The 26,907-nt window shown below is 41.5% G+C and overlaps 1 protein-coding gene across 2 annotated transcripts in view; it reads right to left on the minus strand.

The window, feature by feature from the left end:
• MACROD1 (mono-ADP ribosylhydrolase 1) overlaps positions 1 to 26,907 on the minus strand; it is an 835,512-nt gene that overhangs the window by 802,402 nt on the left and 6,203 nt on the right. For both annotated transcript variants that reach the window (XM_033956597.1, XM_033956599.1), the window contains exons 2-3: positions 19,978 to 20,079; positions 12,904 to 13,023 (exon numbers count right to left, since the gene is read on the minus strand). In XM_033956597.1, coding sequence (XP_033812488.1) covers positions 12,904 to 13,023; positions 19,978 to 20,079 — 222 coding nt within the window. The remainder of the gene's footprint in view (positions 1 to 12,903; positions 13,024 to 19,977; positions 20,080 to 26,907) is intronic.

The raw sequence follows: 26,907 nt of genomic DNA on the forward strand, positions 1-26,907 counted from the left end.
TTTTGCAGAGATATCACTCTAACTGATACTGTTGTTTCCAGTAAAGTCTCTGGTTACTTCAGTGTGCATTATCTGCATGAAAAATCAAGATGTCTCTCTGTGTTGTGCAATTAACTTTTATCTGGGTAATTGTGTTCTTGACTTAAGCTCCAAAGAGCATGGTGTGTCTGCCAGGCATTTCTGTATATCTTCTTTTGGGTTGGAGGTTCTAATCCATACCATTCTTTGTGCCATTAAAGCCATAAGAACATATGACTTGACATATTGGGACAAACCGAAGGTCCATCAAGCCCAGTGTCCTGTTTCCAACAGTGGCCAACCCAGGTCCCAAGTACCTAGCTAGTTCCCAGGTAATAAAACAGATTTTATGCTGCTTATCCTAGGAATAATTAGTGGATTTCCTCAAGCCATCTCAATAATGGCCCGTGGACTTCTCTTTTAGGAAGTTATCCAAAACTTTTTTTAAATCCTGCTAAGCTAACTGACATTCTCCAGCAACAAATTCCAGAGTTTAATTACATGTTGGGTGAAGAAATATTTTATATGGTTTGTTTTAAAATTACTTAGTAGCTTCATCACATACCCCCTAGTGCTAGTATTTTTGGAAAGAGTGAACAAGCGATTCACATCTACCGTATTTTCGCGGATATAACGCGCACCCGTGTAAAACGCACACACGGGTATAACGCGCAGAAATCACGATGATATGTACAAAAACTTTTGTATACCGCGCACACGGGTATACCGCGCATGATGCCCGACGCTCCTTTCGCCCGCCCTGACTTTCCGTGCGCTGTCCCGACTCTCCGTTCACCCCCCCTGACTTCCGTGCACTGCCCTGACTTTCCGTGCGCTGTCCCGACTCTCCGTTCACCCCCCCTGACTTCCGTGCACTGCCCTGACTTTCCGTGCGCTGTCCCGACTCTCCGTTCACCCCCCCTGACTTTCCGTGCACTGTCCCCCCTTGAAGTCCTGTCCCCCCTTGAAGGTCTGTCCCCATCCTGAAAGCCTGATGCCCCCCCCCGACGTCCGATACATCCCCCCCCCCGGCAGGACCACTCGCACCCCCACCCCGAAGGACCGCCGACTCCCCAACAATATCGGGCCAGGAGGGAGCCCAAACCCTCCTGGCCACGGCTACCCCCTAACCCCACCCCGCACTACATTACGGGCAGGAGGGATCCCAGGCCCTCCTGCCCTCGACGCAACCCCCCTCCCCCCAACGACCGCCCCCCCCCAAGAACCTCCGCCCGTCCCCCAGCCGACCCGCGACCCCCCTGGCCGACCCCCACGACACCCCCACCCCCTTCCCCGTACCTTTGTGTAGTTGGGCCAGAAGGGAGCCCAAACCCTCCTGGCCATGGCGACCCCCTAACCCCACCCCGCACTACATTACGGGCAGGAGGGATCCCAGGCCCTCCTGCCCTCGACGCAAACCCCCCTCCCCCCCCACCGACCGCCCCCCCCAAGAACCTCCGACCGCCCCCCCAGCCGACCCGCGACCCCCACGACCCCCCACCCCCCTTCCCCGTACCTTTGGTAGTTGGCCGGACAGACGGGAGCCAAACCCACCTGTCCGGCAGGCAGCCAACGAAGGAATGAGGCCGGATTGGCCCATCCGTCCTAAAGCTCTGCCTACTGGTGGGGCCTAAGGCGCGTGGGCCAATCAGAATAGGCCCTGGAGCCTTAGGTCCCACCTGGGGGCGCGGCCTGAGGCACATGGTCGGGTTGGGCCCATGTGCCTCAGGCCGCGCCCCCAGGTGGGACCTAAGGCTCCAGGGCCTATTCTGATTGGCCCACGTGCCTTAGGCCCCACCAGTAGGCGGAGCTTTAGGACGGATGGGCCAATCCGGCCTCATTCCTTCGTTGGCTGCCTGCCGGACAGGCGGGTTTGGCTCCCGTCTGTCCGGCCAACTACCAAAGGTACGGGGAAGGGGGGGTCGGCCAGGGGGGTCGCGGGTCGGCTGGGGGGGCGGGCGGAGGTTCTTGGGGGGGGGCAGTCGTTGGGGGGGGGGAGGGGGGTTTGCGTCGAGGGCAGGAGGGCCTGGGATCCCTCCTGCCCGTAATGTAGTGCGGGGTGGGGTTAGGGGGTCGCCGTGGCCAGGAGGGTTTGGGCTCCCTTCTGGCCCGATATTGTCGGGAAGTCGGCGGTCCTTCGGGGTGGGGGTGCGAGTGGTCCTGCCGGGGGGGGATGTATCGGACGTCGGGGAGTCGGCCGGGCAAGAGGGCTTGGGCTCCCTCTTGCTCCGATCGTGGGTGCGGGTGGGAGCGCGTGCGAGCGGTCGTTCGGGGTGGGGGTGCGAGCGGTCCTGCTGGGGGGGTGAATCGGGCGTCGGGCGGGGTGGGAACTATGTTTAAAAACTTTTGTATACCGCGCTCAGGCATATAACGCGCGAGGGGTATGCGCGGTAGGTAAAAACGCGTATAACGCGCGCGTTATATCCGCGAAAATACGGTACTCTTTCCACTCCACTCAGTATTTTATAGACCTATATCATATCACCCCTGAGCCATCTCTTTTCCAAGCTCAAGAGCCCTAGCTGCTTTAGCCTTTCCTCATAGGAAGTCATCCCAAACCTTTTATCATTTTTGTTGCTTTTCTCTGTAGCTTTTCTAATTCCACTATATATTTTTTGAGATATGGTGATCAGAACTGCACACAGTATTTGTACCATAGAGCGATACAAGGGCATTATAACATTTTCATCTTTGTTTTCCATTCCTTTCCTGATAATTCCTAACATTTTATTTGTTTTCCTTGTAACCGCTGCACATTGAGTGAGGGTTTCAACATATCCTCAACAATGACACATAGATCCTTTTACTGGGCAGTGATTCCTAACACAGAATCCAGCATCACAAAGCTATAATTCGGGTTCCTCTTTCCCATATCCATCATTTTACACTTGCTCACATTAAATGTCATATGCCATTTTGACACCCATTCTTCCAGTCTCACAAGGTCCTCTTGAAATTTTTCACAATCCTCTTGCAATTTAACAACTTTGTGTTATCAGCAAATTTAATTATCTCACTAGTTATCCCTATCTCTAGATCATTGATAAATATGTTAAAAAGCAGCAGTCCCAGCACAGACCCCTGGGGAACCCCACTATTTACCCTTCTCCACTGAGAATATTGACTATTTAAACCCACTCTCTGTTTTCTGTCTTTTAACCAGTTCTCAATCCTTCCTAGGATTCACCTTTATCCACATGTTGACTCACCCCTTGAAAGAAATGCAGTAAATTGGAGAGTCAAGATTTCCCTTGACTAGAACCATGTTGGCTTTCTCATTAATCCATGCCTAAGTATATGTTCTGTCGTTTTGTTCTTTATAATAGTTTCTACCATTTTGCCCGGCATCGATGTCAGATTAACCAGTCTATAATTTCCTGGATCACCCAGGAATTCTTTTTAAAAACTGGCATTATGTTGGCCATCCTCCAGTCTTCTGGTACTATGCTGGTTTGTAAAGAAAAATTACAAGTTACTCTGCAAATTCATTTTTCAATTCTATCAGCACTCTGAGATGTATACCATCTGGTCCAGGTGATTTGTTACTGTTCAATTTGTCAAATTGACCCATTACATCATCCAGTGTTACAGACATTTGTATGAGTTTCTATGATTCATCAAAATTGAATACAATTTCTGACACCAGTAACTCCCCCACATCTTCCTCAGTGAAGAACGAGGCAAAGAATTCTTTTAATCTCTCCGCTATGGCCTTGGCCCCTTTTATCCCTCAGTCGTCTAGCAGTCCAACTGATTCTCTTCCCAGTTTCTTGCTTTTAATATATCTAAAAAAAGTTTTTACAGTGTGATTTTGCTTCCAGCACAATTTTCTTTTCAAGATCTCTCTTGGCCTTATTAGTGCCTTGCATTTGACTTGACATTCTTTATATTGTTTACAATTATTTTCAGTCGGATCCTTCTTCCACTTTCTGAAGGATTCTATTTTAGCTCTAATACCTATCCTCTTTTAGCTCTAATACCTCACTAAGTAACCATGCTGGCTGCCGTTTGGTCTTCCTTCCTCCTTTTTTAATACATGAATAAATCTAGCCTGGGCTTCCAGGATAGAATTTTTAAATAACATCCATGCCTGAAGGTAGACATCCCATAGGTTGAGTGTATGAAGTGCAAAGTGCACTTTTCTGTTTGTGAAGAACTTTCAGAGGAGCTATGTCCAACTCCAGACTACCTCTACTTGAGGAAGCATATGAAAGCCTGACTCTTCACCCAAGCTTTTAATATATAGGGTAATTGACTACACTGCACCAGGACTAGCTTGCCACACATACATTAAATCAGTTCCTTATACCTTGTTTAACTGTATAAAAAGCTTCCCTCAAATTTAGCCTCCCATCTGTTTATCCCAACACACTCTATACTGCCCATCTTATCCCCATCTAATACCTGCATTTGACCCCTCAGCTATAGGATAAGTTGTATTATAGAAAGGTATTAGTGTTATATCTACATATGTTATTTGAATGTTCTGATTTGTGTTTATTAGATGCTGTATAAGTATTATGTCTCTCTTTTACTATGTATTATCTCTCTCATTTGAATTTCAGTGCTGTTAAGTATATTTTTGAAACATGGCAGTCCTATTAAGTTTCAGTTTACTGATTTTACCTTTTCCTCATTCATTGTATTTATGTATAAATTTGGTCTTTTTACTACTTTTATGTTGTTAACAAAATTGTAAGTTTTATGTTGAATTATACCTGCTGTACACTGTCTTGGGTGAATCTCTTCATGAAGGCAGTTAATAAATCCCAACAAATAAATAAACTGTTAATTCCCTCCAGCCTGATATATGTTATTTATCCTTCAACTGGGCCAAATTAGAGATAATGTTTCCGTTTAAAGAAAATAAATTAAAATTTATACCACTAGGCCTGAATTAGACTGTGTGAAATCAGAAATGAAGAAACAATGGATCTTTTTAAAACAATCTATACTACAGTATTTCTATTATGGCTGAATTAATGAAAACTAAGAAGACAATTATTCACTGCTAATGACTAGAATCAGGTTAAAGAAAATTTTATGGACATATCTCCTATTCTTGTTAGAGACTTCACATATGAATTTCATATGGTTTTCATAAAGCATACAAGCAGATTTATGGAGCACTGACAAAGCTTCTTGTTAGTTAAGGCTTTTATTCTTTTAATAAACAGGTTGATTTATCTGTTCTAAAATGAATCTTTTTATTGCCGCTTTTGAACATGAATCAGTGCTGTCCCCTAGTGTCCTCTTTCACATTGCATTCTCTTACTTTTCCAATCAACATAGCTAAGCAATGCTGCTAATTTACCAACAAAAGGAAGAGCGACTGAAAAATGTTACAGTGGGAAGAAAACAGGAGGGCTCATGATTTTATTTAAATTAATTTTAAGAAATACATTCTCGGTCCAATAGTATGGTAGAGCACCGCAAATTCCACAGCTCATGATGAGCAAAACTCCACTTGAAGAAATTGTCCCTGAAAGCCACACAATGTAAGGGAATGATGGATCCCTAGAGCAAATAATAGCAACCCTACACCATACAAGCTTCAAAAGAGACAGTGAGCACACAAACAGCCTCACTGGTATTAGAGCAGTTCTCACATCACATGATATGTACAATGTATGCTTCCAATTTTCCAAAGCCCCAGTGGGTTACAGTGATTTGTAGGATGTGCATCACATGTCAGCATTGTGGTTTTGACCATTTTACATAGCTATAGAAAAATAAAGGTCAGATCTATAGGAGAAACCTTTTTTGGAATACCTTTGTGATTGTCAAGAGCTCTACTTCCTTTGTTACATTAATACAGAATTGGCTACGATAATGTTATTCAAATACACAAGTACAGGTTACAGCACAATTGTGGTGGTCAATGACATGCTTGTTGCTTTTTATTTCTATGTACACAAACAGACTAGCACAGCAAGCACACTACTTTACACAGTTAGGTAAAGGTCATCATCTCAAGATTTTGTATGTTCCAATCCTTTACAACTATTCTGCAGTCTGATGCGCTTATCTCTTTTATCAGTCTGTAAATAATTATGTCCTCTCAGGCCAATTCTGCTTCAAAATAACACTGCTCTTGATAGCTACAAGACCCAGTTGCAGAGACAGACAGAGTCCTGGAAGCAGCATATTGTAATTTCAAAAACTAGCTTGACCTGAAGCTCAGGAGTCAAGCATCTTTACTTCTGAGCATTTTGAAGCTACTAAGAATGATTCACTTTCCAGAAAACATTTCCATTGCTTTCCCAAATGCTACTCTGCGATACACCTCGGTGGCTGAAAATAATCAAATTCAAAATGTCCCAGGCCCAGATAAACTATTTCTATAGCAAGAACACAAAATAATTGATTTCAAACATAAGTTGTTGAGAATGAGGCCACTTGTCAAATGCATCTGATGATAGATTTATCCTCAAAAGTTTCAATACCATAAGCCTCTGTCAATTTTGCTGCTATGTACCAGTTAGCATGGCTATCAAACATTTACATAACTGTTTCTAAAATGAAAATCTCTACATCCTCACATACACCACATAAACACAACATAATGCCATAATTCCGTCATGCTTTTTCAGCAGTACAACCCCAGTCCCTTTCCCTTCCCTAACACCTGGAACTGTTATATTGTAAATACTGTAAAGCACCATTAGATCTACCATAAGAATCTTAGATAAATATGCATAACATAAGAACAAACAGGTGGGATAAAACTCCCTGTAAAATTAACATAAAACAATCTTGCTTAATGTTTTAATAAATCATAGGTTTAGCATTGCCCAAAAACATACTCTGGTTCTCTACCTTTATGTTGAGGGAAACACATTCACAGCCAAATTTAAATGCTAATAACCCAGAGGAAAGGAGAAACCCAGAGAATTTTCAGTGTAACACACACATGTATCTATCCATCTATCTATCTATCTATATATATAGAGAGAGAGAGAGAAAGAGAGAGAGAGACAGACAGAGAGACATATATATACATACACACAATATATATTAGGATGGTTTATGGAGTATGCAAAAAAAAAAATAAAAATCAGCCTTCTCAAATCTTGTTTCCACAAGGCTTATTTTTGTCCACTTGGTATGTCTTACTCATTTGTCCAATTTCAGCTTGATTAGACAATATTTAGAAGTCACCCAAGCATATGCTGTTTGCTTGTGTGTTGTGTATGTAGGCGATTGCAAATAATTAGTTTGTATGACATTGTCTAGTTTGCAATTTGCACCCAAAAACTGTCTCCTTTGGAAGTCAGCCTGTCAGCTGTCAACTGCTAGACTGCCACATGGATTGGATGTTCGACTGGTCAATTTTCATCACTATGACAAAGGAAAACCTTTACTGGAAAGCTATATATTGATGTGTGAGTCGGCAGTGGCAGTATGGGATTGAGCCAGGAAACTGATACAATGCATAGACTCTTGTGTTAGGAAACTACATGAAGAATGTTTGTCTCTAAAGAAACATAGAACTCATCAACGAGAAGGTGGCAGAATGAAGAAATCTTTAAAAGTAAATTCAAACAGTTGTTTGATATTTCAAAAAAAAGATATCATGACAACTTAAAAATGAAGAAGATCAAGAATTCCTACAGAAGCAAAGGCAGAATGTGTTTTCTTGCTGTATAGTAGAGTTGACCTTCAAACAACTGCAAAAGAATGCAGATAGAGGCAGCACAAGGAAAAGAAAATCATGACAAAAACAAGGTATGAGGAAAGGCAGACAAAGAAGTTACCCATATAACATGTGAATTTTCTTCAACATCATCTGATGAGTCGGAAAGCGAAGATGAATATCAACCTATGAAATCAGTGTCTACTGAAGTTGTCAGTACTGCATCATTGACAATAACACCAAATAATATCTTGATATCTCCTGTGGTTATTTGATACCTTAGATTGTGTCAGTGTTTCCGTTCTGAGTGCTGTGTGTGTTGTCAGAGCTGTTGTCAAGGCCCTTGGTCATGATATTACTGATATAATACTCTCCAGATGTTCAATCAGATGATCTTGAATGAAAGTTAGGAGAGAAGATGTATCAGCAGAAGAAAGCAAAATTTCCTTTGAAGGTCCTTTTCTTTTGTACTAGGATGGGAATGTTACTCTGGCCAACCTCTGAAAGAAGTTTAATTCTGCTTCAAAGGTAGCTCTTATATCATAGACCATTCACGCATCCTCCAACCAAAAGCAACAAATGAAAAAAAAATGTACAACAACCTCCTAGCCTTTCGAGCAGCAAAAATAGACCACCAACTCTCCAACTTACTGATCTCGACCACAGCCTACAAAACCTTTAAAAAAGAAACAAAAACCCTACTATTCAAAAAATGCATAAAACCTAACCGTTAGATCTATCTCAAGCATTACCTGCAAGAATCTCCTTAGCAACCCAGAAAATGTCCAGACTACTACTTCTTATGTACTTCTAAATGGCCTGACAAATTAATATGTAATCCGCCTTGAACCGCAAGGTAATGGCAGAATAGAAATCACTAATGTAATTTAATTTTTTGTCAATTGAACAAGAATTACAATATACTGTTAAGCTTAACAATAGTTAAAAAAACAACATGGTGGGGCAACTCCTAAACTTTGTTTGTTTTAAGTAAAATTTTTGTGTAGGAATCCCCAAAAAGCAATGATTAACTCAGCAGGTCCAACAGCAGACTCCGTCCCCTTGGGTGTAACGAGTGTAAATAGGGGTCCCAACATTTCAAAAAGAGAAGCTTCCTCTTCCTTGTGCCCCTAACATCTCTAGCTTCCCAAAGTGCCAACTGGTGAAGTAAATTGCATAAATGCCAATAGGCGGGGGGTTCTGCCACAGTCCAGGTCTGTAACATGCATTTCCTGGCCAGCAAGTACAACTTCCTACACAAAATCATCCAGCCAAATGTTTTAGGCACATCTAAAACCATCTGTTCTGGTGTACCCTAGAGGGGATTATCCATCAAATGTGAGATATACAATACTACATGATGCCAAAATCTTTTTATTACTAGACAGGTCAAGAAAGTATGGCCAAAGGTATCCACCTGTCCACATTTCAGACACAAAGGTGTCCAAATGCCCCCAATATAGAATAATTATTTGTGCACTCAGGATCACTCTATAGTAAGTCTTCTATAACCAGGCGCTCTGCATCAAATAAGAAATGGATTTAATACTGGTCAGGGGATCCCATACTACCAAATCCAAGGTCAACTCCCCTTCCCAGGCTATGACACGATGTATAAGACTGAGCTGGGAACAAAGTATTAATTTGCTTATGCAACATAAACACGGAGAAACCTTCCCCCAAATCCAACTGAAAAAATTGGTGAAACCGTGCCCCCATGCTCCTGCCCATCTGCGCTCTATCAAGCGAAGCAATGTAATGACCCACCCTATGATAAACAAAACGGGCCCCCTACAATATCTTTAAGCATTGCAAATTCACACGTGGAACCATCCTCAGTTAAAACATGTTCTAGATGTGTTAAACTGCCAATCTCCCAAGTCTGAAAATTATTATTATCCCATCCCAGATGAAAGGAGGGATTCCTCCTTAGGGGAAGAAGATCTGTGACCCTTGAGTTCCTACCCAATAATTTTATCATCCAACGCCAGGAATCCTGCAAGGATCGCAACAGGAGACTGGACCTAATATAGGATGGCATCTGGCCTCTGGGCATGTGGAGCAGGGTAAACATACTATGAGCAGCCAGAAAGTCTTTTTCCATAAGAAGAAAGGTGTATTGTTGAGTCCCCCCCACACACCCAGTCTCCGAGATGTTGCAAGAGGCATGCATGATTATAGGCTTGAAGATCAAGCATCCCCAACCCTCCTCTATGCCACCCTCCCAGCATCAGCAGATAAGACATTTTTGGTTTCTTAGATGCCCAGCAAAATGTGGTGAACAAATGATTCACTAATCACTAATCCTTACCCAAAAATCAGATTGGGAGTGTTTGAAACACATAGAGCCATTTTGGGGGGACTATCATCTTGATCAGACCTATATGGCCCATAAGGGAGAGAGGGAGATCCATCCAGTCCTCCAACAACTTTCTGGTTACTAGTATGAGGCTGCCTATATTATGTGAATTAATCTGGGTAGTGTGCATAGACACAGTGACCCCCAGGTATGTAAAGGAACCCTCAGCCCATCGCAAAGGGAACCGCGTCCCCCACAATGTCTGCATTTCTGGGGTTGAAGGCAGCACCTCCGACTTAGTCAGATTCAAAGTCAAGCCTGAAAAGAGGTCCTGGGCTCTGTCAGATGCACTAAGATGTCATCAGCAAAAACCACTACTTTAAATACCGAGGTCCTGATCGAAATTCCCCGAATGGTTGGCATTGCCATGATGTCTCTGAGGAGAGCGTCAAGCATGAGCACGAACAAGAGAGGTGACAATGGGCACCCCTGTATGATGCCCCTGTGGACCGGGAAAAGCTCCAACTCATAAACATTAATTTAAAAAAATACAACAACAATTTTCTATACCGTTCTCCCAGGGGTGCTCAGAATGGTTTTTACATGCATTTATTCAGGTACTCAAGCATTTTTCCCTCTGTCCCGGCAGGCTCTATTACAATCTATTACAATTTTTGCTTGGGGAGAAGCATATAAGGCCTGTATTGCTGAAACAAAAAACCCATCAAAGCCAAAAGCACTCAGGAAGGTGTTAAAAAAGTCCCACTTAACCTTGTCAAATGCTTTTTCAATGTCAAAACTGATAGAGGGAATAGCCAGACTTGCCCTCTGCTCCAGCAAAAAGAGGAGACAGCGTACACTTTTAGCTATTGTTCTGCCTTTTACAAAGCCCACCTGCAAATCATGCAGGACAGGCAACACCCTTGCTATTCTGTTAGCCATTATTTTTGCTAAGAATTCAACCTCCATATTAAGCAGGGATATGGGTCGATAGGAGTCCACCAATTCAGAGTTCAGTGAGACAACAGCATCTTCTGAAATTTGTCATCCCCATATAGAGCTAATAGGAAAACCAATCTACCAATGCGAAGGGTGGCCTGCACTCCAGCACAAGGCATTACTACCCAGGCATGATCCAAAATGGTATAGGTTCCAATCTCCACTTGCATAACAAATCGGAAAGCCATTGAAAGAACCCATAAATAGCTTTTGCGGGACTGCTTACCATGTGCTCGTGAAATATGAGTATAGTCCTGTTCCGCTCCATGAAGGACCCACCACACATCCACTAATTCCAGAGCATTACTGAACTTGCACAATGATTTCACTCCTGGTAATCTTACTGTTTGCTTTTTATTTGTATTTTATTATGTATGTACAGTTGGTACCCACTTAGAATGGTCAGATATGCGGGTTATAAATATTTTAAAATAAATAAATAAAATATTTCTATTGTTTTTATTGACAATCTGCCATCTAGGTGCATATTGATGATGTCACAATGATGTTAAGATTGTGCAAACATATCCACTTGCTCTGAGCCACAGCTCATCTGCAATGTGCGAGAGTGATTGAGGACACAGAGGCCAAAAGGAAAGGAGAGGAGGCATTCAGGTCACAGATTGTGCTGGTGTGAGAGGTTTTTTGGAAAACAGCACAGGAACTGGACAAGTGTTGAAGGTACATGTTTGATATTTATCCTAGAGAAATGACTGCTTATGAATCAAGAGGATATAAGCTTGGCTTTTGAATTGACATGTGGTTTAATGTCAGAGGGGTGTGTGGGGGTGGGGGTTGATGGATCAGCAGCCCAAGATTCAGAGAAGGCAGGCAGCAGAGCACATTTTTTATTTTTTGTTTGGGAGAGTTCAATTGTAATATGTTCCCATTATAGACCAATTGTTAAAAGATAACTGGCACCTAGATCCTCACATATTTATATATTTTGTCTATTTTATATGGGAGAGATAGGGAGTGAGAGCAAGCAGGTGAGGAATGACTCAGTGTAAGAGCTGGAGGGAAGGAGGCATGCCTGTTGTATCTCCAAGTGAGTCTCTCCCAGGCCCTTCTGTACTGTAAGTACATTCTTCTCTGGTTGGGAGTGTGTGGCGCAGTGATTAGAGCAACAGCTTCAGTATCGAGGTTGTGGGTTCAAATCCCTCACTGCTCCTTGTGACCCTGGGCAAGTAACTTAATCCCCTCATTGCCCCAGGCACAATAGATAAGAATTTGAGCCCACCAGAATAGATAGGGAAATAGGATAAAGTAGCTAAATGTAAAAACCACTTAGGATATAAGTGGTATATAAATAATTAAAAGATAAATAAATAAAAAAGTCGTGCTTTTTGGGGAGGAAGAGCCTGGCCAGCAGCCTTGAGTCCATCTCTGTAAAACTGGGCTGCCTCCTGCATGCCAGTTTACTGCATACAATTTTAACGTGGAAAAACAGCATACAATTGCCGTGCTAATGACATCATAACACTAAAATGTGATAATCGTCATAGACACCATCGCCTAAAAGGCGATTCTACAATGCACGCAAAAAATACCACTCAATTCTATAAAGGACATCTAACAATATAGATGCACTTAAATTTTCTAAGCGCGATTCTCTATTGTGCGTCTATACATAATAGAATCACACTGATCATTGTATTGCTGGACATCTAAATGACACCTAACTTTTAGGCGTCATTAACAGAATTTGCCCCACAGTGCATGTGCATAGATAGATAGATAGATAGATAAAGAGAGAGAGAGACACACACACACACACACACACGACTAATTGAGAACTATGTTAGGATGAGTTGATTAGAAAATGGGAGGCCCAGTACAGTAGTCTAGTCTGATCCTAGCACACCTACAACATATCAGAAGTCCAACCCAAAAGCTTCTGCATTGAGTCTCAAAATTAAAGGAACTGCAATGCAATTAAATCTGTGCTCACCTGCATTCACGATAGCATCTACTTCCAGCTTAGTGATGTCACCTCGGAATAGGGATATTTTTTCATTTAGGTCCTTATCTTTCTGGTACTTGACCTCCTCAGGCCGTTTGAGCTTTGCACCTATAAAAGAGGTAAACATTCAGTGAACATCTGTCCGATATTAAAGAGCTGCTAATGAAGTTCTTAAGCTTCACCTAGCTCTTTTGGAGGCCATGAACCCAAATTACATGTCTGTTGAAATCATGTAACCCCCAGTTTGAGAAGCTGTGCTGTAAAGTCTTCTCATGGCTTTACCATGCTATATATCTATTTGCTGGTGTATCTTAGAACCATACTTATAAAACTTGAAAAAAAACCTTACTATAACAAGTCCTTATTGGTAGAAAGTAAAATCATTACTAAACAGGGAATATTCAATGTTAATGTCATCAAAGTCACAGAAGGGACTAAAGAACACAAAGAGCTTGATGCTGTAAACAGCACCTAGGTTAGGTGCCACTAGGTATCTAGATTAGAGAAGCCTAGCCGAATTCCTCACAGAACTCAAAATTGATTAATGAGCTTAATTGGCATGGTAATTGTCTTCGCCATTAAGAATTCACTAAAAAACATTAATTAAAAGTTCCACGCACAACTCGGAGCGGCACCTACTCATGCCTACCCGCAAAGTAATACTATTAAACTGAGAAGTAGGCTAAATGGCAAGCAGTCGAATACACTCCTAAACAAGCTTTCTTGCCTTATAAGAATGCAAAGAACTAAACAATGATATTTAAACACTGGGGATATCTCAGAACGCTACTCTGATAAATGTCAGCGTAGCAGCACTCCTCACTGAATTCACCCTGTGTATATCAAAGCTGAGTTTTTTGCTCCTCTGTATTGTGATTCAGCCTTTGGCTTTTAATGAAAACTTAATTTAAACTTTTTTATCTTTCTCTATATATTATATCTAATTAGGTATATCCATTAAATCTTCTATAATATTTTTCACGTTCTTCACCTTGTCATATTATAGAAACTTCATCTTATTATTTAAGCTTATTAATTTAAGCATTCCATTCTCTAGCATTCATAAATGGATAATGCAGCTAGCTTTTTTTTAAAAAGCTGTGTGGCTGCACTGTTCCCCACCAACGCATTTCACATTCTTCTTCAGGGCGGGGCTAGTACTGCAACGGCCTGTTGGCTTTCATCGTTCCATTCATCCCGCGACCATTTCAGCATTCAAAAGGCTGAATCACAATACAGAGGAGCAAAAAACCCAGCTTTGATATACACAGGGTGAATTCAGTGAGGAGTGCTGCAACGCTGACATTTATCAGAGTAGCGTTCTGAGATATCCCCAGTGTTTAAATATCATTGTTTAGTTCTTTGCATTCTTAGTTTTATATGGCAAGAAAGCTTGTTTTGGAGTGTAATTACCCGCAAGGTAGGCATGGTTAGGGGTAGAGAATAGGCATGGTATAACTTATGTTAGATGCCAGTAAATTAGGCCAGGAAAACCCTGGCGTAATATACTGGCGCCTAATATTAGGATGCCTAGCGCCTATAAATTGAGTTAGGCATTGCTAGATGCAATTCTATAAACAATGCCTAGCAGTTGATTGACAACTGTACCAAATGATGCCTAGGAGTTAGACGCCATTTATAGAATCAGGTCCAAAAGGTGCATACTGGATCAGACTAAAGGACCATCAAGCCCAGCCTCCTCTTTCAAACAATTGCCAATTCAAGGCACTAGGAAGTACCCAGCAGATCCTATAGAGTTGATCTATTCCTTGGTGCTCACTCCCAGGGATAAAGTCTTTCCCAAGTCCATTTGGCTAATTGTGTATAGACTTTTTTTTCCTAACCTCCTTTTAAAATCCAACTGTACTTACTGTCTTGACCACATTCTCCACAATTCGACTGCTTGATTGGTTTAAATCTGCTTCCTGTTAATTTCATGAAGAGTTCCCTAGTCTTAGTACTTTTTGGAAGAGCAAACAACTGGTCTCTATATTCCACCTCAGCTGTGATTTTATAAACCTCTATCATATCTTGTATCATTCTTCTCTTCTCCAAACTGAAAACCCCTAAACTGTTTGGTCTTTCTTGCTAAAGGAGATATTCAATTTCCATCACTTTTCTTTGTATTTTTTTCTGCTTCTGCAACTTATTTTGAGATACTGCAACTAGAATTACAAGCAATTTTCAATTTACAGATACATATCAGATCTGTATAAAGGCATTATGATATTTTAACATTTTATTTGTTTTTTTAACTGACCCCACATGCTAAGCTGAAGATTTCTAAGTATTGTCCATAATGACTCCAAGATCCCTTTCTTGAGTGGTGATTCTTAATATGGAACCAAACATTGTATACCTATATTAGGATTTTTCACCTTATGTGTATCCCTTCCTCTCTGAGGACACTACCAAAACCCTTATCCACCAATTTATCTAATCTAATCTAATCTAATCTAATATTTGTGCGTCGTGCATACCTATACAGGCTCAAGGTGACTTAGAGAGAATTGAGGAGAAAGAAGGGAGATGATCGGGAGGGAGAGGGAAGAGGACAGGCAAGAAGGGATAAAGTAGAATTTAGGAGAAAATGAGGGGATATAGGAGATTAAGTGTTGAAAAGATGGGTTTTCAGTTTCTTCTGGAATATGGTGTAGCTAGGTTCCATTCTGGTCATTTCTGTGAGGTCATTCCAAGTTTTTACTCCCAGAAAGGTAAGCATGGAGTGAAAAACACATTTGTACTAAATATTTTTTGTAGATGGGAGATTTAGTAGTATCCTGTTGAGGGTTCTGCGAGAAGTAGACCATGCCATTGAGAAGAGCTGGATTTGAGGAGCCGTCTAGACTACTGCAACTTCCTTCTTACAGGTCTTCCATGTAACCATCTCTCTTCTCTTCAATCCATTCAAAATTCTGCTTCACGACTTATATTCTGCTAGAGTTGCTATGCTCACTCCTCTCTCCTCAAGTCACTTCATTGTCTCCCTATCCATTTTCAATACAGTTCAAACTCCTCTTATTGACCTACAAGTGCATTCACTCTGCAGCTCCTCAATATCTCTCCTCTCTTATCTCTCCCTACAGTACTCCCCAAGAACTTCATTCATCAGGCAAGTCTCTCTTGTCTGTACCCTTCCCCTCTACTGCCAACTCTAGACTATGTTCCTTCTCTCTTAATGCACCATATGCTTGGAACAGACTGCTTGAATCAGTATGTCAAGCTCTGTCCCTAGCAGTATTCAAATAAGGGTTAAAAGCCTACTTTGTCAAGGTTGATTTTAACTCCTAACCCCCACTCACTTATAAAGCACCCATGCCTGAAAAACTTCCTAACCCCTTACTTGTCCTGTTTGATTAGATTATAAGTTCTACTGAACAGGGACTGTCTCTTGAATATTTTAATGTACAGCACTGCATATATCTAGCAGCACTATAGAAATGATAAGCAATAGTACTAGTAGTGTCCGTCTACAATAAATTTCAACTGCTATGTCCAGTTCCCCAGTCTGGCAAGATCCTCTTGCAGTCCCTCAGCATTCATTTGTGCTTTAACTATGAATAAGTTTGTCTCATCTGCAAACTGATCTCTCACTTATTCTCTTTTCCAGATCATTTACATACATATTAAACAGCCCCAGTGCCAGTACAGAGTCCTGGGGCACTCACCTATTCACTCCTCCACATTAGAAGATCTGAATATTTAGTTCAACTCTTTCTTTTCTCTTTGTTATCATGCATTTCAAAAAAGTATCAATTAGGAAAATTTAGAGAATGACATGGGGACAAACTTTGCCCCCATCCTTGCCCTGCGAGCTCTGTCCCCATCTCTGTGGACTCTGTTCTCATTTGCACAAGCCTCGAACATTTATGATTTTATACTTAAATCTTTTTATTAATGTATAAAAAAGGACATTATTCTGTATAACTGTTTATAAATCACAAATAGAAACTTCCATTTTGATCTGGTTTTGATACAACTTTCCCTCCATTCAGTTGCCTGTGTTTCTACATCATGCAGGATCATAATTGGATTCTCTTTCAGACACAGGTGTAGTAAAGAACCTACACTGTGTAGCGCATGAACAGGAAAATAAGGGCTCCTTTTACTAAGGTGCGCTAGCGTTTTTAGTGTGCGCTAACCCTGCGCTACGCGGCTAGAACTAACACCAGCTCAATACTGGCGTTAGCATCTAGCACGCGCTATTCCACGCATTAATGCCCTAACGCAGCTTAGTAAAAGGAGCCCTAAGTGTCTATTAAATGTTGGAAATGCTCTTCGATGCCAGCATGATGGATGAATCTGTTGCAGTAACAGCAAGATGCTTAAGCAGCTGGGCACATGATGGCAGGACACTGCAGATGGTAGGAGTCTGATCAGCAGAGAAGACTCTAGTTGGCACGTCAAAGGCAGACATGACATAAATGATGTCATTTAACAACAGTTCGTTTAAATCCAAAATCAGGTTCTGCAGTTTTTTTTTAATCATTGAATTCAGTTGCTAGTTGTCTAAGATGTTAAGTTTTTACATACTGATACTAATTTAAAGCTTAATTAGAGAATGACATGGGGACAAAGTTTGTCCCTGTCCCCACGGGCTCTGCCCCTATTCCTACCCTGTGAATAACCGTAGGTACCCATCCCTGTGTCACTCTAATTTTGCTCACGAGTATTGTACAATGACTATGTACCATGTATTAACAATAGAGAAAAAGGGGAAAAAGTGCCCCTTCCCTTTATGCACAGTTAATCTACTATGCTTGGAGGCCCAACTGAAAAAGAAAGCAAAGCGGTGAAGCAAAACGAAAACTACCAAGAGAAGAAGGAAAATCTTTGTTTTACAGGAAGAATTCACAGGAATTAATGCTATCAAATTAGCCTCAAAAGGGGCAGTAACATCTTGACTTGTAACATTTAAAAATAAGATAGTTAAAAGAAATAAACAAGAGCCAGACATATTGCTACTACTACTGTACTAGTTATATCTATAGCGCTGTTAGATGTATGTAGCACTATACATAAGAACATTCAAGACATGGTCTCTGCTCAACTTACAATCTACACAGCAGCCAAACAGTAGAATTGCTTATCTTTAAAAGGGGCTTCCATAATCAACTGGCATTGTGCTTGTTGCAGGTTTCCGGGTCTCGCTGTGTCTTTGTCAGGTAGAAACTCACGCTTCAGCCATCATGCCACCCTGAGAGAACATCTAACCCAGCTCCATGGGGAGAACATCTTTAAACCTACCAGATACTTTTGCATTCTATAGACTTTCACAACAAAATTCAAATTTTTGACCAACTGACTTTCCCGCCACAATCAGGTCAGTGAACCCACTAATTCCAAAGTCACACTGCATACTTCAGAGCATACCTTGAAGAAAGCCACAGCATGATGACAAAGATGCAGCAAGACCCGGAAACCTGCAACAAGCACAATGCCAGCTGTGGAAACCCTGAGAGAACATTGATCCTTTATCTCCAGACAGGCTATCACCCAGGCAGGGTGCATCAGCAAGCCAGTCATGCAAGTCCTGAGCCTGGTGGTCCAATGCTCCCTGGTGGCCATTGCAGGCATCCACAATACTGTGTCATAGGCATAATTCGTGGAGCAACATGAAGGTAGAACGATCTGTCATGGCTATCCCCTGAGTCAGATGTGCAAGTTTCTTCGAGCTGTGGAAACAGTGAATATTTGTAATAAAGGCTCTGCAATTAGTTCACAATCTTCAATGAGAACACTGACCACTATGCTGAGGATCCTTTGATCTTTTCCAAGTGGTATGCTAAGTTACTGTATGATTGCTGTCTCAGAGACCACAGAGACCACTGCAGCTGTACTACTACTATTACTGTGCCTTATATCTGTAACGCTACTAGACATACATAGCACTGTACACGAAATAAACATGAGACAGACCCTGCTTGGTAAAGCTTACAATCTAATCAAGACAGACAAACATGACAAATAAGGGATTAGGGAATTAAGTATGGTGGGAATAATTAAAATAGATATATGTATTGAACAAGTGAATAGGAGCCAGAAGTTTAAAAGCAGCCTAAAAGGTGGGCTTTTAGCCTAGATTTGAATACAGCCAGAGATGGAGCTTGATGTATTGACTCGGGAAGTCTATTCCAGGCAAAAAATATAGCAAGATAAAAGGAATGGAGTCTGGAGTTTGCAATGGAGGAGAATGGTGCAGATAACACACTTGACTTCAAGGAACGATGGGACAGACAGGTGGGGTCGCTCAATAGGAATGCTTAATAGACGGATTCTCGAGGGAGGGAGGGAGGGTTCTTGAGTGGGCAGACTTGTTGGGCCGTCGGCCCTTTTCTGCCGTCATACTCTATGTTTCTATAAGAAAGATTTACCTGGCTGTGGAGCTGAAGATGGTTTATGGCTTATTTACTTTATTGACTGCCTTTTCCAACAAATGGATCAAAGCGGTTTACGTAAAATATAATTAAAAGAAAGGAACTCCATAATAAAATGATAGATAAAAGCAAACAATCATTACATACATTTATACAGTCTCATGCTCCTGTGCTGGTTGCTACCACCAGCATGATTACAACATCTGGTCATACGGGAGGGCTAGAGAAAGAGTTATGCCACCAGTATAAAAGCTCTCAAATGGCTTCTTTTGAGCTTGAAGAGAGTTCCAGCACACTGGATATGTAGTAGGCCTACTGTACGGTGATGTCCTCCATTTCCCCTGCTTTATTTACATGAAAACCTGACACACTTTGGCAGCAAGGGATAAAATATCTTGATGCTTCTCAAGAAATGCCTTCCCATGGATCTGGGTAGCCTTATACATATCAGGAAAAATACATACTTTTAAGCCATAGTACACTGGAGGAGGTGATTAAAAAAATGCATGTATTATGGTAGGGGTCCAATGTGCTTGTTTGCCTATAATCTACCACAGGGTTAATCATGGACTAAATTTTAAGCCAAGATTTTAAAGTTATTGTCTGCCTTCTTTCACTACTTAATAAATATCACTGGCCTAATAAATATCAGTAAAAAGGATCCCCAAGCTGGACATTGGCTTACTTTTGGCTGTCTCCTTCCAGGTTTGAATTTCCTTCAGCTTCACATAATCTTTGATGCCATAGTGCTCCCGCCTTTGTTTGCTGTTCAGGCCCTTCAAGAAGGCTGCAAGAAGGAAACAAACCAAATCTAAAAATCCAGACATCCAAAATTTGCCTCAAGAAGATAGAGCTGCACAGAACCTAAGAAACTGAATGTTCAATGCACATCCTGTTAGTAGATGTTAATAGTTTTATATTTTTTAAATTTGTTAACTGCCTGGATATTGTTTTGATTTCAAGGGTAATCAAGCAAAGTTTTATAAAAGTATATAGTAGTTCCTATCCAAGATGCATATGTGATGAGGTGGAGGAATGAAAGGAAGATATTATTTTAGAACTAATTTTATTCTTTTTGGTAGGAAGCTAAAAGGAGACACCATATAAAACAAAAAAACCCAACCCAAGTATCTATACCAACAAAATTTAAAAATAGTAACATAGAAACATGATGGCAGACAAAGGCCAAATGGCCCATCCAGCCTGCCCATCCACTATCTCCTCTTCTTCCTAAGAGCTCCCACATACCTGTCCCATGCTTTCTTGAATTCAGTCTTTGTCTCCACCGCCTCTACAAGGAGACTATTCCACGCATCTACCACTCTTTCTGTAAAAAGTATTTCCTTAGATTACTCTTGAACCTATCACCTCTTAACTTCATCCTATACCCTCTCATTCTGAAGCTTCCTTTCAAATGAAAGAGACTTGCTATAAAAAGAAAAATAAAACAATGTGATCACATAAGTTATATAAAACCCAGCTTAGGCATGTTTGGGCATCTTGTCTGTATGGCTGATATATCTGTAGAGGGGCATTTTCAATAGGATGTCTAAGTCTAAGTTTGGACGTTTTGGGAAAGACGTCCAGAAAACGTTCATTTTCAAAACTGCAAGATGTCTATCCTTTTTGTTTGAAAATTAATTATATAGACGTTTGGGCCTTAGTATGTCTATCTTTTTTGGCCATTCTCGACTATAAAGACATCCATAGTAACATAGTAGATGACGGCAGATAAAGACCCGAATGGTCCATCCAGTCTGCCCAACCTGATTCAATTTAAATTTTTTTTTTTTTTCTTCTTAGCTATTTCTGGGCAAGAATCCAAAGCTTTACCCGGTACTGTGCTTGGGTTCCAACTGCCAAAATCTCTGTTAAGACTTACTCCAGCCCATCTACACCCTCCCAGCCATTGAAGCCCTCCCCTGCCCATCCTCCACCAAACGGCCATACACAGACACAGACCGTGCAAGTCTGCCCAGTAACTGGCCTAGTTCAATATTTAATAATATTTTCTGATTCTAAATCTTCTGTGTTCATCCCACGCTTCTTTGAACTCAGTCACAGTTTTACTCTCCACCACCTCTCTCGGGAGCGCATTCCAGGCATCCACTACCCTCTCCGTAAAGTAGAATTTCCTAACATTGCCCCTGAATCTACCACCCCTCAACCTCAAATTATGTCCTCTGGTTTTACCATTTTTCTTTCTCTGGAAAAGATTTTGTTCTACGTTAATACCCTTCAAGTATTTGAACATCTGAATCATATCTCCCCTGTCTCTCCTTTCCTCTAGGGTATACATATTCAGGGCTTCCAGTCTCTCCTCATACGTCTTCTGGCGCAAGCCTCCTATCATTTTCGTCGCCCTCCTCTGGACCGCCTCAAGTCTTCTTACGTCTTTCGCCAGATACGGTCTCCAAAACTGAACACAATACTCCAAGTGGGGCCTCACCAATGATCTGTACAGGGGCATCAACACCTTCTTGCTTCTGGAGCTGGCTCCCCTCCTTTGAGAAAACTACTCCGTTTTCTTTCATTGAAGGGAGCTGATTAGTCCTCCCTGCAGGTGTGTTAGGGTAGCCTGCTCTCAGAGAGCTTCTCACCTGGCTTAAACCAATTTGAGCCTGATTGGGAGTGGCTTGTATTCCAGCCCTGATCTTTCCTTTCCCTGGCTCTATGCCTACTGGGAGATGTAGTCTTTCCACTTGTTTTCTTATAACTTGCTTAGGTAAAGCTAAACCAGATCTGCCTGCTTTAGGCAGGGCTTTAGGAAGTTTCATTGCTGTAAGGCTTGACTTGTAAGCATTCCTAGGGGCTGCTTTGGGACTCTCTTTAGCAAGCTTAGGAATACTTTCAAAGGTTTAAACCTCATTTCCCTTTTCTGGCAAGGCTTCCTCACTAGGAACAGGGGCAGCCCTGTGACAATGTTCATGCGGAACCTTGTCAAACACCTTCTGAAAATCTAGATATACAATGTCGACCAGGTCACCCTTGTCTATATGCCCATTTACTCCTTCAAAGTGCAGTAAGTTTGTCAAGCAAGATCTTCCTTTGCTGAAGCCGTGCTGGCTGGTCCTCATCAGTTTGTGTCCGTCAAGGAGATTGATGATGTGGTCCTTTATCAGCGCCTCTACCATCTTTCCCGGTACCGAAGTCAGACTCACCGATCTGTAGTTTCCTGGATCTCCCTTCGAACCTTTCTTAAAGATTGGCCACTTTCCAGTCTTCTGGAATCTTTCCTGATTTGATTGACAGATTTGCTATTGGTTGGAGCAGTTCAGCTATAACTCTTTCAGTTCCTTGATTATCCTCGGGTACAAATTATATTGCAATGATAGAGTAGATAAAATATTTGACATAAAATGGTTGAGTGATCACTCAGGAGGTTGTAGAAGTCTGCTCAACTCATCTGCTAAGACATTCTGTTTCCCTGAGAGATAAATCACTTTGAGGAATATGTTGTGAGGAATCGCCCAGGAACAATTTGTGATTGCTTCTTGGCAAAGTGAATGAGACTCTATGCCCCCTTGATTGTTCACATAGTACATAGCTACCTGGTTGTCTGTTTGAATAAGTACTACTTGATTGAGGGGGCAATCTTGAAATGTGCACAGAGCATTGCAAATTGCTCAAAACTCGAGAAGATTGAAATAGAGAAATTTCTCTTGAGAATTCCAGCTGCCTTGAGTATGAAGCAGCAGCAGCGGTGGTGGCAAACTGAAACAAACCAGCTGCAGGACCTTCCCATACGTACACGTTGCTGCCGACCCGCTCTCTCTGACGTCACTTCTTCTTCCAGTGCAAAGCTGGCAGCTGTGGATATTAATGGGAAGATCCCACAGCCGGTTTGTTTTGGTTTGTCGCTGCTGCATTGGGAAAGCAGCAACGGTGTGGATGCTAGGGGGCAAACGCTGGTGGATGCACATTGGGGAAGAGAGGGGGAGCATTGGTGAAAGAGGTGTAAGCTTTTGAGAGCTAACTGAATAAAATCTTATTTTCCATTTTTTAAATTTATATTTGTAATTCTTAATTTGTATTGTACACTGTGTATAATACCATCAGGGTAATGATTTTCACTCACATTAACTCAGTCTTTTGCTTGCGAAAAAATTTTTTTGCTCACATGAACTTGGTCCTTAGAGAAAACATTGGTCATTACGTATGACAGATCTGTATAAGGGGCAAGGTTGTTTTTAATTCATTGAACTTTCTTATACATTTGCACACATATTTCTGTTCCATAGACTTTATATTCTTCTTCACAGAGAATTTGATTTTGGTATACCTATTCAGGGAAGTAGACATGTGCAGGTTCACATACATAGCTCCCCATCACCACTCATGCATATTAGTCTTTTACCACAATATTATATTCATCCCATTTTGGGCCTCTCCTACTAAACCTACTAAAAAATACAGTAAATCTTCATGTGATTTGAACAATTGTCCTCCTTATCTACTAGCTACAGCGTCCACTAAATTCACAGCTGGTCTCACGCTATGGCTGAAAACCATCCTAAGGGAAAGTCAGTTCCCCCCGGAACTTGGCGAAATCATAATTACTCCCATACTAAAAGACCCCAAAGGCCCAATAGACAGCCCAACAAATTATAGACCAATCGCTTCTATACCTCTATACGTCAAACTCATAGAGGGTCTAGTAGCACAATATCTCACCAATTACCTAGAAGACCACCACATCATACACCCTACTCAATCCGGATTCAGAACCAATCACAGTACTGAAACACTTCTGGTTTCCCTACTAGACATAGCCCGTCAGCACCTCAGCAAAGGAAATAAGTTACTAATCATCCAACTCGATCTTTCAGCAGCATTCGACTTAGTTGACCATTCCATACTACTCCAGATACTAGATACCATAGGAATATCAGGTAATGTTCTCAACTGGTTCCAAGGATTCCTCAAAACAAGATCATACAGAGTCAAGTCAAATGATCTTCTATCCGACTCATGGTCAAACCCCTGCGGAGTTCCACAAGGATCCCCTCTATCGCCCATACTTTTCAACCTCTTCATAGCATCCCTAGGCACGGCCCTAGACGCCCTAAACATTACATCCTTCAGCTACACGGATGATATAACCATCCTCCTCCCCTTCGACATCCAAGACCCCACCTCCAACGGACGCCTGAAAACAACATTGGAAACTGTAGAAAAATGGATGACGAACCACAAGTTAAAACTGAATGCAGAGAAAACCAAATTCCTACTACTAGAGAAGGAACAAAAACCATCCCTAACAGAACTAGATGTAAACACAATCAAATATCCAATACAGAATACTCTCAAAATTCTGGGAACACACCTAGACAGAGGCTGCACAATGCAAACACAAATACACAAAACCATAAAAAAGCATTCTTCACCATGCGAAACCTAAGAAAAATAAGAAAATTATTTTCCAAAGAACACTTCAAGATCATTGTACAATCCCTCATACTCAGCTCCTTAGATTACTTCAACAGCCTCTACCTACCTTGCCCAAATACTATGATAAAACAACTACAGACCGTTCAGAACACAGCTATCAGACTCATCTACTCGCTCAGCAAATTCGACCACGTCACACCCGCCTATGTAGACTCTCACTGGCTTCCGATAAAAGCAAGAACTCAATTCAAACTCTACTGCTTACTTTTCAAAGTAACCCATGGTATGGCCCCCAATTACCTGAACAACCGTCTTTGCTGCTACCGACTACCCAGATCAAGAAGAACTCAGAATCTTTTCACCTTCCCCCCTCATAATGGTACCCGACGTAAGAAACTTTACGACAGCCTTCTAGCAACTCAGGCAGCGAAAATTGACCCCACCATCACCAAACTGGTGATCAAAACAACAGACATCAAAGTGTTTCAGAAAGAAATCAAAACATTTCTTTTCAAAAAACACGTCCTTACTTAATATTCCCCTCCCCAATCGCACATGCACTCTCCCCAGCAAATAACACACTAGTCATCCCCTTGAACCTCATTTACGAAAAATATCCAAACTCCTAAATAAGCATCTCCCTTAGGTATCCATTTAACCTTCTCCTAAATAAGCATCTCCCTTAGGTATCCACTTAACTGATTCCTTCAAAGTTAGGTATCTTTCTTCAGTTGCCTATATTGTTTTCCCCACTGAACCTTGTAACTACTTGAACCCTGTCAAGTTATTCTATCGATAAATCCAGATATCTTATACTTGTATTTCTATACCACAACATGTAATTTACTTAAATCGTTGTAATGTAATTCTCTCGGTAATGTCCTGATCTCTTTTAACTGTAATCCGCTTAGAACCGCAAGGCACAGGCGGAATAGAAATCACAAATGTAATGTAATGTAATGTAAACCGCGCTAGCGGTTTTAGCGCAGAGAGCCACGCAGGATGGCCCGCGCTGCTCCCGATGCTCAAAGGAACTCAATGAGCATCGGGAACAGCGCAAGCCATTCAGCACGGCTCCCCGTGCTAAAACTGCTAGCACGGTTTAGTAGAAGAGAGGGTTAGTATGCAACTGTTGAATGTTTCAAATATTCTTTGATCTCATCACAAATATTTCTGTGCACTTCCCACACCTGTGGTACTCCAAATTAAATTTCTATATTTCTTGGCATATCTCTCACATTTTTCAATTTTCTCATCACTTTGCACATACCACTTTATAAAATCCATCACTATTCATGTAGGATAGTATACACATCAGTTTAAATACAAATTTTATTTTTGCCTAAAGAACTCCTGAGGAAGCTTGCTCTAGCCAAAACACGGACCGTGTTAGGTTCCATGGTTATCTACATCAAGATTTTGGTTTGTATTGTATCTTATACATCAATTCATATATTGTAAAGAATTTGGATTTTGCTTGGACTTTTAATCAAACAAGTTCATCCAGATCTTCTCTTCTACTTGCCTTTTATTATTTTCTGTGGCTTGATAGCACTCAGTGGTCTTCTTTGTTGTTGGCATACAGAAGTGCCCAGAGTCAGAAAGATGCCAGAGGTAGTTGAGTAACACCAGGAAAGCGAAAGGGTATCTACCAGTTGCCAAGTTACAGATCTTCAAGTATCCGATGAACTGGTAGGCCAAGAAGCCACTTTGAGGACAGTGAGGCAGTCATTCTTGTTTCCTGGTTCCAAGTTGGCATTTAGCTTGAGGAAGCTGGAAATCTTCTTCAGAAAGCAGGCATAGGAGTAGTCTTCTCTTTGCTCCTATGAAGGCATTGAGTTGGTTTCAGAGTGGTAGAGGCAAGGTCACTGTGACCTGGTGCCTGAGACACTGGTGCATTCTCCTGGTTGAAGCCTGCATTTTGACAATCAGAGTAGACCGATGCTGCAAGGGCAAGAGTATGTAGATAGACAAGAGGTCCAATATAATTTGAGCAGCTGTTGAGAAGGCAAGAAGTATGGTAGAGATTCTGCAGGATTTGAGGAGAGGCGTTGATGGCATTGAAGTCCTCATGAGGCCCTTGGGGACTGGTGTAGTAGGATAATGTATAATATTGAAGGGAGAATGTTCTCATATTCTGGTGTTGCAGAGAGAAGAAGGGAGCAGGCTATTGGAAAGCCTGGGAAGTAGACTGTTGCAGCAAAACTGTGTCATCCACTAAAAA

Source organism: Geotrypetes seraphini, chromosome 8 (genome assembly GCF_902459505.1).
Source record: "Geotrypetes seraphini chromosome 8, aGeoSer1.1, whole genome shotgun sequence".
NCBI classification, from domain to species: Eukaryota; Metazoa; Chordata; class Amphibia; order Gymnophiona; family Dermophiidae; genus Geotrypetes; species Geotrypetes seraphini.